Consider the following 12347-nt stretch of genomic DNA (forward strand, 5'->3'; position numbering starts at 1 on the left):
CAAAATAAAGTATTTTCTGATCATAACAAAGACCTCGGAATAGGAAAGAGAGAATTGTTGTGGCTCATTAATTTCTTTGTTGTCACTCTTCCATGTAATTTCTTAGGCACAGGTCTGAAAGTGTTTTTGAACTTAAATCAAAAGTTTAGAAAAAAAGATAATTGAGTTAGACTTTCTACAATTCTAGCCTTTCTGTGTAGAAGAAGGCTAAATTTATAAATTTTTTTCTTTCAATATTGTGAAGATGATTTGCTGGAAGATGTCATTGGACTCATTGACTGAAAATATTTTCACAATTGTTTAAATGTAGATGCTTTAGGGATTACTCCAACAAAGAGCTATTGACCATGTGGTTAATTTAATTAGGTTTCCCTGAAAATACACAATCAAAATGGATCATATTAGGTGAATGGATCTTACTAGAAGGATGTATAGATAAATAGTGACCTTACATCTTATTAATATAGAGATATGATCTTGGAATCAAAGTGCTACAGATTTCTGAACTCAAACATTCCCTAGATGCTTTGCTGTGTCTTGAAAGTGATGAAATCTTGATGTAGGAGGACTTCAAAACAGGAGGCTTGAGCTCTATTCAGTAGTATGCACTCAGCAACTGAAGCCATTTTCCTTAGGTCCTCTCTTGCTCAAGGACATAGCTGTTGCATTTTGTATCTCTTCAACCTACCACTCAAAGTTTTGCTTCCTGCTCCCCCTGTCTCTAGTGGGCTTCCTTCCCTCTTCTGTCCTTGCTGGCCCCACACAACTGTGAAGACCATTGACTGCTTTCTTTGTCCTTTATAGAATCTGATCTTTCTTACCTGCCCAACTCCAAACATGCCATTCCTTTTGTTCTTTATGTTTGAACCAATCCATCATCCCTGTCACAAGGCAACTTGTCTTTTTATGTAAGAAATAAACAGGCTGGGTGTGGTGGTGAACACCTGTAATCCCAGTGGCTCTGGAGGCTAAAGAAGGAGGCTAAAGAAGTTCAAAGACAGCCTCAGCAATGGTGAGGTGCTAAGCAACTCAGTGAGACCCTGTCTTTAAATAAAATACAAAAAATGGGACTGGGGATGTGGTTCAGTGGTTGAGTGACCCTGAGTTCAATCCTCAGTATCCTGGTCCCACCCCCACCCCACCCCCCCAAAAACCCTGCTTCTGTAATTAGTTCTATGGGGCTCTTCAAAACCTCTCTTTACCTCTGCCTTTTCTTTTTGTGAGACTGGAAATAATGGATTGTGTGTGTATGTGTGTGTGTGTGTGTGTGTGTGTGTGTGTGAGTATGTGTTTTGTCTTTGGAACTTTAATGACTTTAGCTAAGTCATTTAAATTCATTCTGCTTCTATTTTGAGAAAAATACTAGTATTATATCCCCAGTGAGTGTATCTTGAAGATTAAATGAGATAATGCATATAAAATGTTTAAAACAGGACTGCCACATTGATAAGGTTGTATAAAATATTTTTGGACTAAAGGAAATATTTATATTCTCTGTACATAAGTGGCTGAATCTTTTTAAAGCTTTTCCATGTGCTCAGTTAACTCAGAATATGAATCTTTTAGGAAGGACTTATAGAACACTCTAGATAATAGAGAATAATGAAATCTTTGTCACCTATTAGAATCTTTTAAGGAACATGGATTTCATCTCCATTCTTGGCTTTTCAAATTACTATATCTTTTCAGGTATGAGATGCTATCAAATTGTTGGTGGTTATTACTTTTAATGTAAATACCAGCTAAGTACAATGATTTTTGACACTTAGGGCCTGTCATGCAGTGAGCCTGGTATGCAGTGAGCACTCAACAAATATTGATGTTACTATTTTTATTACAGCTGTTGTGTTATGTGTGATGTTTCTATTTCCTCAAATTTAATGATTAAAATGCACTTAAAAATAAGGTACCAAATGCCTTTTAAAACATTTTAGGATACAATTATTAACTAAAGGTTAGTAATATTATAGAGATCCTTGTGTCTGTATTACTTAAAATTTACACTTTCATAGACATCCTGATATTTGAGATGAACTTTTAAAATTGTATAAGCTAACCAAAAGTGAAATTAACCTTCTGAGATTTTTTATTAAAATATTTTTTAGCACATCTGTGAAAATTTTCTAAATCAATTACATAAATATTTAGAAAGAAAACTATGTGTTAAATTCTCAAAGATGATTTGAAAAACATTAAAAACCATAATAAGTTCTGAAAAAGTTTTGACAGCTGCTTGTTGGATTCCTTTACATTTATATTTAAAAAATGAAAAACTTTATTCTAAAGGAAAAAGAAAATCTTGAGTAAAACCCTTGACCTTTTAAGTTTCCACAGGTATTTATTTTAAAAAAGCTGGTTCTGCAGAGCAAGGTTTTTCATTGTGTGCTTATTGAAATTTATAGTAAAAAAAAATTAAAATGTAATAACTTGGGGCTCAAAGATATTATTGCTGAGATTCTTTCGTTTGGGAAATTCGTAAATGGTTCTTTGCACTCGATATTGATAACTGAGATTTGAGTTACAATTTAAAAAATAATTCAAAAAGGTCATTAATGTGGCCTTGGTCACAAGACCATTTTCCTAGACTTTTGAGATACTCTTTCTCCTTGAAAAATACTTTTATATTTTTGTACTGCTTAAGGTGGTTTTAGACTATGATTGGAAGAACTTATTCATAACGTTTTGTGTAAACATCCTGGCAGCGTCATACTCTTTAACTTGGCTTGTCATTTGCATCTGTCCCCTTGTTCCACATTTCCCCCAGGTGTGAGTCAGTGGACTGATACCGCCCCTGGATTTGGAGCGGGTAAGTTAACCTAGTTCCCAAGAGTTAGGCGGGAACCTGAAACCCAGTAGTAAAACATGGGGGCGGGATTAACGTTCAGAGCTCAACCCCCCTCCAACTGATTGGATGGAGCCAAGTGGGTGGAACTTCCTGATCCTGCCCTCGAGATTCTGTCGCTAGGGACGCTTTGGCCAAGGCAACCGCGATGGATCAGGACGAGGCGTTGATGGCCGTGGACAATATTGTCACTCAGTTCAACACTTACGAAGATTTCCTCGACTCGCAGATCACTACCGTGGACTTGTACTACCTGGAGGTAAGGGCAGCGGCGCGGCAGAGTCCGCCGCCTTCGCGTCCCTAGGTCCCTGGGCGATGGGACGCGTCGTGGGGTTGTTCGCCCCCTGGCGGTGGACTGCGCAAACGTCAGGCTCGGCGGCCGCGGGGCAGCCGCGCAGAACACCTGCCGAGGTGAGTCGCAGGTCCTGCCTGCCCTGCAGTGCCCTGTCCTGGCGGAACTTGGGCCTCTCGAGTCACCCAGCGCAGAAACTCGCACGTGCACGTACGCATGCAGGGGACTCTTGTGAATTTCTGCATCTCGGCTTTCTGCCTCCTCCTGACCCAGTCCCGTTCCAAAGTTACTTTGAGAAAGGAGAGTTGCCGAGAGTTTTAACTCAGAACGCCGACCGTTTCGCTTTCCTTTGTTAAAGGAGCAGAAGACAGTATGTTTCCAGGACAACTGGCAACATCAACCTAGTTCATTTGATATTATTTTGGGTATTTGGGTCCTTGAAACACCTGCTCCCCGCCTTACCGTCATCCCTACTAGTCGCTGGTAGTTGTGCCGGTATATTCCTGTCTCTGTGTTATACAGTTGATAATCGCGATTAATGCTGATAGTAAAAATGCAAGGGGGAAAAAAAGTGCGAAACCGGACTTACTGGGTTACACTCTTCTGCCCAGCATCCCATCCACTCCCGCTAAAGGGAGGGTGGTGCAGGATACAGTTCCTGTCCGGAGCGGAGAAAACCCGGATCGGCGGGAAAATCTGGGCTGCAGTAGGTCATGTGAAGCTGGGAGGTGGCCAGTGAGTTCCTCAAACCCTATCTATTCCCAGCCAATCGTCCCCAACCTAGCAGATTAAATGGGTATTAAGGGGATTCGGCTGTCCTGGAAGTGATGCAGAACCGCCACCTCTCAATTAATGGCAGAGAGAACAAGCGCCACTATGTGGCGCCAAAGCTCATCAAGTCTGGAAAGAACCTGACCCCTGTAACCAAAACTCTCCACATTTCTAATCTGGAATAAGGTAGTTTTGCCCATTGAAATTTTTGGACTCCCCAATTCAGATGGGTGGAGTTTCACTTAAACGTGGACTACAGATTTGAAAAGTGCTTATCCTTCAAAACACATTCATTTGGTAGATATGAAAATAATTTTAAGGGAACAGAAACATCTAATTCTAGTACCTGTACCCCAAACAAGTTGTGGGACCTTGGATAAGTGATTTGTTCTTCCTGAAATTGTCTGTTTTTAAAATAAATGTAGGTGGAATTTCCAACACAACTCTTGGCTTCATCAACAACTTTTAAATGTTTTATATAGATAATATTTTAAAGTCTTGAAAGTCAGTTTTATGCCTTGCATCTGAGACACTGAAATGAAGGGCAAAAGGAATGCTTCAAAACAATGTCTGCATTCAAATTTTTGAATGTTTAAATAAAAAAGGTAAATGTACACAATAATCAACTAGATAGGAAAAAAAAAATCTTTGAAGCATGTGTGGAACATTATTACATTTAAGCCTAGTATCACTGAGAAACGTTTCAGTTTTTTTTAAATTGTCACAGTTTTTCATGAGAGCAAAAAACAAAATATTATTGTTGTTTGGAGATCAGAAATTAATACTTTGTGTATCATCAGTCAGAACTTTAAAGGTCTCTAAAATGGAAGATGCTAACTTGGTTTGAGGAGAATGATAAATTCGTTTTTAAGTTGGTATTGGTTAGCCATATTCTTATTGTAATTTTATAAAAAGTGAGATGAAGATTTAGTTGAACAGTGATATTAAGGCAGGAATATATGTATTAATTACAACTTTTAAAGTGCTATTAGCTCTATTTAAATTCTCAAATACTTTTTGTGGATGCAAGTTAATTGCCTACTTAGGACACATAGAAACGAGTGGACTTCTTTTAGAATTCCTTCAACTGTATGGCGAGCATGTGTCATGAGTTATGGATTATGCTTTGTGAGGTAATCCTTGTCTCCCTCCCTCATCAGCAATTAACTTTGGTTTAATGGAATAATTTTGAAAAACAATTTTTTAAAAAATCAACAAATGAAATTATATGTATTTCTCATGTACAATGTGTTGTTCTGAACTATGTATACATCATAAAATAGCTAGAGTTAATTAACACACATAATTACCTCACATAATTATTATTTTTTGTGATTAAAGTACTTAAAATCTACCTTCTTAGCATTTTTCAAGAATACAGTTAGTACTGTCTACTCCTTTATTGAGTAGTATATTCTCCCATTGCCAAGTTATCAGTTAGTTGCCATAAAAATTAGTAGCAATGATTCATTTAAAATTGCCATGTTATCTGTGCTGGATCCTGTGTCTATGTTCCTGGCAGCTGATGTTGGTGGACATTAATCAGGCCCTTTGGCTTTAGGTAGGTTTCAGACAGCAGGAGATACCAGTAGGAGATCAGAGGCTGGGTGAGAGTGGTTAGAGGATTTATTCCCTGCCACCTCCCTATTGGCTGTGGTTTGGAATTGGCTGCATTCCTTATGTTTGGCCAGCCTCTCATTCCATCAGCTCCAGCACTCTTTCCAGGGTCTGGCAGCACTTCCCTGTTCTAGATATTGCTTCCTCTCCCATCTTCTTTTTTGCCTAGTGGTGTTAATGGCTTCCCACTGTTGCTAACCCAAGAATGCTTTATCAGTCCATGCTGATTTTTATGAATTCTGTTCATCTTTTTGTAAGTAAATTCTTTTATTTTTTAAAATTTTCCCTTTTCAGTTTGCCAGCTCTTTGCTGCTGTGAACCTGACCTCTTTGTAATCATTTAACTTCTCAGACAATGATAAGTATATAAATATACTTATCATTGTGAATATAATAAGTACTATGTGGATTTTTTTTAGAGAGAGAGAGAATTTTTTAAATATTTATTTTTTAGTTTTTGCTGGACTCAACATTTTATTTTTATGTGGTGCTGAGGATGGAACCCAGTGCCCCGCTCATGCCAGGCAAGCGTGCTACTGCTTGGGCCACATCTCCAGCCCCAAGTACTGTTTTTAATATGATACTTGGTCAGAAAAAAATCGGGGAAAATACAGACTGACACAGGTTAATTATGTGATGAGCTGGAGGATGGGAAAAGGAGGTTCAGGAGGATAAAAGAAGCTCTTTATTTAATGCAGACCATGCTTTGCTTGTTTTACTAAATAGCAATAAAACATTCAAAGAACTTTATCACAATATCAGCAATTAGACTTATCTTTGCTAACCCAAATAACAATATTTGTTCTGGAAATTAGTATTATCTAACCCAATTAAACTAATCCCCTAAATCAATATACAAACAGTTGAAAAGCTTTGGCAAAATTATTATATTACAATTTTCCAAGTTCTTTCTTGGCAATCTTTCCATTTGACTAAACATAGTCCCTTCATTTCAGTGGCTGCCTCTGACCACTGGAAAAATATTTGTCCTAAGTGAATTTCTTTTCTCAGGTAAGGGATACAGGGATGTTATAGAATTATTTAAAAATTTCCCAGACAATTGGTTTCCACTCATGATTAAATCATTTACTGTTTCAGTTAAAGAATTATCTTTTAATTATTTAGAAAATAATTTTTTTTGTATATAACCTTAAAATTATTTAGCAGATATTGATTAGGCAAAACTCTAAGGAAAATACAGTAACATAATTTATCATGATTATATGATAAGTCAAACTAACAATCATCCATTGTATTTTTCCATTTTTATTGCACCAAAATACTGTTCCCTGTGAAAAATCTTAATTCATATATATTTAGAATCATGTACAGTCTTTTGTTTATCCACTGGGGAAAAACTGGCATTTACATTAGCTTCTCTCCATTTAAGAGGAATCTTAAATTTTTCCTTCAGTAAGTTCATAGCAGTGCTTTCCTCTATGTAAAAATATCTAATTTCCTCATGCATATGAGTTCTTTTGATTAGAGGTGAAGTAACCAAGAATACTGTATTCTCAATACTTCTAAAACCTTATCATAATGGTAAAGTTAAAATATTAAGAACCTGATGTCCTCCTCAGTGTCTCAGTGTGTATCGCAAACAGTTCCCTAACATCTATATTCTGTGTATTTACAGCAAGTTCTATTCAACTTTTATTTACATTGACTTCAGAAGCTACAGGTAGGATGAGTGGAAGTAGGAAGGATTCACAAGTAGAGTATGCGGAGTGAGACAAGAATGGGGCTTATGACAAAATGTGGAAGAGCAACCATTATTTGAGGCATGGACATGGAAATGGCATGCACAAAGGAGAAGGAGAAGGAGGGGGTCAGAAAAGTAGGAGAAATCAAGGAGAACAGGATGATCCAGAAGCCAAGAGCAGTTGGAGAGCAAAATTTACACAAAAATAAGGGAGTGTTATTCCTGAGAATCTGAATATAAAGGCAGATGGAAACAACCATCCACAGGTATAACAATTGGAAGGCATCAGCATCCATGCAGGAGAAAAGCCAAACAAAACAATGGGAATCTAAAGAGTCCCACACCAAGAAAGCTGCCAAAAGGACAATAGGGATTCAGTGGAAGGACAGTGGTACAGTTTGAGAAGAGCAGCTGACTCTGAGGGGGCTTTGGCCATTCCATCAATAGATGAGTGCAGAGGTTCCCAGATGCATATAAACAAGATGGACAGTCTGCTGTCCTGGGAGCTTTTGAAACTACCTCCCCTTTTGGTTGGTGCTCTACAGTGCTGAGGGGCTGGTAGGAGTGGAATCAATATTGAGAAGGATACAGATAGTAGAGAGAAAATTTGAAAGAGGAGGTTGAGGTAAAAGTAAGAGAATAAAAGAATTTAAAAAAGAAAAGAAAATATCAGAAAGCAAGTGCCATATTTTGAAGGATTATATTGAAACAAAATGAAAGCAAAATTCTGTGAGCCATATCTTCTGAAAGTTCAGTGAAACTGGAAATGATCTATAAAGAAGCATTGAGGTCAAAGCTCATTTAAAATTACTGTGAGAATGAGAAGCAGAATAAGATCCTCTAGACAAAGGAAGCAGATCATAAAGACCCGTGTACAAAGCTATGACTTTTATTTCGAATCAAACTAAAGGCATTGAGAAAATGATATACATATGAAAAACTTCAAAAGTAATGTGACAATTCAGGAAAGAATTAGGAGCCAAAGGAAGTCTTTAGAAGTGAAAACTAAACTAAAAGAAACAGAAGAATGGATAAACCCAACAGGCGATATCATAAGGAAATACAAGGTGGAAAGGAGGAAATTTTTAAAATATTAAAAATATGAAGAAAGAGATAAAGGATTTAAGCAAAACTAATTATTGAAGACAGAAGATCAAGTACCTGTTCATAGATGTCCTTGAAGAAGTATTTCAAATTTGAGCAAGGAAACAGAACAATATAAAAAGTATAATTCAAGAAAAACATTTTGAAATGAACAACGTAAGAGATTAAAACTACACATTGGGGGCTAGGATTGTAGCTCAGTGGTAGAGCGCTTGTCTAGCACATGTGAGGCACTGGGTTTGATCCTCAGTGCCACACTAAAATAAATAAATAAATTAATAAATAAAACGAAGTTACTTAAAAAAAAATCTATACATTGGCTTAACATACTTAGTACCTGACAATTTTAACCCAGTACGACCGATGCCAAGACACATACTCTAGTAAAATTATTTGAACTACATAGAAAAAAGTCATATAGATATCTAGTTATAACTAGCAAGTGACTTATAAGGCAAGGCAAATGAAATAATCAGACTTTTAAATAGCAAAGGATTTATACCAATGCAAATTGTAATCACTTGTTTAAGATAATCAAGGAAAGAAAATGTGACTAAGGGATTTTATGTCCAGCAAATCTGACTTTCAGATTTATGAAGGAAATAAATTGTTATCAATATGTGAGAATTCAGTTTGATCATGGGTTCTTGTTAGGTAAGGTGAATGAGCTTCAGACAACCAGTCTGACTAAGAGGTATCAACATAAGGACTGGTAACATTGAGCATTCAAACTGCTGATGTTACACAAAGGGACACATTGGAGATTTTAGTGCATGAAGGAATAAAACACCATTAACAATTTTCTAAAGACCTCAGAACTAAATCCAGTCTTGTCCTTGTGTCAGTTGCTAATTTTCAGGACATTTAGCAAGACTGAGGAACACACTGACCTGTACTATGAGTAGGAATTCAGCAAAACCCAAAGGGTGGGAAACACTATTGATGGAACTGTACAGTTCTTCACTGGTTAGAAAATGAATAGGAACAGTGGGAGATGTGAATTAAAACAAATATTTATGAATACAATGTGGAATAATTAAATTAATCAAATTAATATAACCATTATCTCAAATACTTTTATGGTGACATTTGAAATTTTGTCTTAATAACTTTGAAGTGTACAATAAATATATTGTATACTGTATTCACCCACTATGAAATATATCTTAAAAAAATATTTGCTTCTGTCTAATTCAAGCTTTGTCCTCTTTGACAACCATCTCCTACTCTCTTCTCCATCCCAGGCCTCCCAGCTCTGGTAATCATCATTCTCCTCTCTTTTTCTGGGAGTCTGGCTTTAAATTCCACACGGAAGAGTAAACAAATGATACTTGTCTTTCTGTGCATGGTTTATTTCGTTTAGCATGATGTTCATCAGTTCTTCCATGCTGTTACAAATGACAAGGTTTTTCTTGTACAGGTGAGTAGTATTCCATTGTGTATATATAGGACATATTTTTATTCATTCTTTGATAAATGCTTAGGTGGTGGATTCCCTAACTAGGATATTATGAATACCAGCAATGAACATTTGAATGTAGACCTCTCTTTGACATAGTGATTTCAAATCTTAAATAAGAAGTTGAATAGCTGGATCATACAGTGGCTCAATTTTTAGTATTTTGAGGAACCTCTGTGTAGTTTTCTCATAATGGCTACACTAAATTCATTCCAATCAAGTAAGTGTAGGTATACATTTTTGCACATCCTTGGCAGAATGTATCTTTTGTTATTTTTATAGTAGTAATTCTGACAGATGTGAGGTGATATCTCATTGTGTTTTCAGTTTCCATTTCCATAATGATTAGATCTTGTAAGTGGGAATTTGTTGCTTTAATATTCCTTTCCACCTTTGCTTTTTCTGGTTACCATAGGTTTTGATATATTGTGTTTCCATTTGGTCTACAGTAGAATCCAAGTCCAATGTTTTATTATTTTTATTTTCCGTGTGGATGAACTGTTCATTATTGAAGAGGGGGTATTTAAGTCTGCTACTTATATTTTATTGCAATCTAACTTTCCCTTAAAACTTTTAATATTTGCTTTATATACTTAGATGCTTCAATATATATATATATATATAGTACATATATTTATGATTATTATATCTGCCTGATGAATTGATCCCTTAATATAATGCTCATTTTTTCTCATTTTATAGTTTTTGACTTAAAGCTGTTTTTTTTTTTTCATATACAGAAGAAAAGCTACTCTTGCTCTCTTTTAGTTTCCAGTTGCATGGCATATCTTTCCTAGCTAGTTGTATTTCTTAGCCAGTTGGTAATTCAGCAGTTGGACAATGTTTTGCGAGAGGCTTTTTGGTTAGATGGAATAGCTGATCTGGATGGGTGGGGACAGCTGCCATGTTCAGTAGAAATACAAGGCTGTGGTTTGCCTTTCTTCTTATATAGGTCCATGTGATAGGCTTTGGGACTTGCCTGATCACTGTTTAAACTCCTGGGTGTTGCAGATCTAACCCTTACTCTTTGCTGAAATTTGCTATGGCTTGTGTCTGTCTCTCTGAGTTTACCTTGGGATACAGTCTAAGCCTGGTTTAGAGACTAGCTATCCAAGGATTTAAGCCAGGTAAACTTACCATCACTTCTGGGAGTGACCAGCCCAGTCTCACATGTTGATTGTGCTATTAGCCTACCACTGTGAACTATATGCTGCTTACTGTGGGCTCATACTCAAGCCATATCAATCCCACAGAACTTGTATACTGATTCAGAAAAAGGTAACACAAAATAGAAAACAAAAGACTAATTTTACTTATGAACTGAATGAAAAAATTTAAAATGAATCCAGAAATGTATTGTATTAGTCAGCTTTTTGTCATTATGATCAAAATACCTGACAAGAATAAGGAGCAAAGATTTATTTTGGCTCATTGTTTCAGAGGTCTCAGTCCATGATTGGTTGGCTCCAAGGCAGAAGCATTATGGTGGAAAGGTGTGGTAGAGGAAAGCTGATCAGCTCTTGGCAGCAAGGAGGAAAGGAGGGAAGGAGGGAGGGAGGGAGAAAGAAGGAGGTGGAGGGGGGAAAGAAAGAAAAGAGGGGGAAAGGGGCTGGGAAGAAGATGAACCATTCCAGCATATGACCCCAATGACCTACTTCTTCAAACTGGGTCCCACCTCCCAGTAGTCTATTTAGCTTTGAATGGATTAATTCATTTGTATTTTTCTTGACTTCTGACCAGCGCAATTTAAGGAAAGTGCTATAAATATTTGGAAGAAGTCTGAATGTTGTTTATAAAAGGTAATATGATTATCTACAGTGAAAATATAAGAAAAATTAGCTGAAGTCCTATAATAACAAATAAATGAATTTAGTAAAGAAATCTAAGATTGAGCTAAAACAACTCAGCAATAAACAATGTAATAATAATAAAAGACATAAGCTAAACAAAAATGAACAGAGCCTCAGGCACATGGGTTAATATCAGATGCTAATAATATGAATGCAAACAGAGTCCAAAAGGAATAGAGGGAAGGATGGAATAAAATACACTTGAAAGATGATGGCCAACAGATCTCCAAGCTTTATGAAAAATAAAAACAAAGTTTATTGAATTCCAGGCAAAATAAGCACAAAGAAAACCACATCAAGGAATATCTTAATAAAATCATGAAAACCAGTGATAAAATCTTAAAAGTAACCAAAATAAAATGACACATTATAGAAAAAAATAAAGACAGAAATCACTGGACACTTCTCAAAAACATTGCAAATTGTAAGACAACAGAATGGCATCTTGGAAGTACTAAAAGACCAAGAAAGAAAAGAAAGAGAAAGAAAGAGATAAAGAGGTCAACCTAGAAGATTATATCCCAGCAAAAAAAGTAAAAAATTAAGATGAGATAAATAGTTTCAATTCAAAAGCCAGGGAAATTTATTATTTTAAGTCTATACTACAAGGAACATTAAAGTTCTTCAGGTGGAAGGAAAGCATCTATTAACAGGAAACTTGGATCTACACAAAGGAATGAATAGCACTGGAAAGGCTAATAGGTGAATAAA

General features: G+C 36.2%; 1 protein-coding gene across 3 annotated transcripts in view; it reads left to right on the forward strand.

Moving 5' to 3' along the window:
• Nucleotides 1-2990: 2990 nt before the first annotated feature.
• The window catches only part of Cfap299 (cilia and flagella associated protein 299), a 577718-nt gene continuing 568361 nt past the window's right edge, over nt 2991-12347 (forward strand). For all 3 annotated transcript variants that reach the window (XM_076865077.1, XM_076865075.1, XM_076865076.1), the window contains exon 1: nt 2991-3101. In XM_076865077.1, the coding sequence (XP_076721192.1) occupies nt 2991-3101 (111 nt within the window). The remainder of the gene's footprint in view (nt 3102-12347) is intronic.

This window comes from Callospermophilus lateralis, chromosome 8, assembly GCF_048772815.1.
Source record: "Callospermophilus lateralis isolate mCalLat2 chromosome 8, mCalLat2.hap1, whole genome shotgun sequence".
NCBI classification, from domain to species: Eukaryota; Metazoa; Chordata; class Mammalia; order Rodentia; family Sciuridae; genus Callospermophilus; species Callospermophilus lateralis.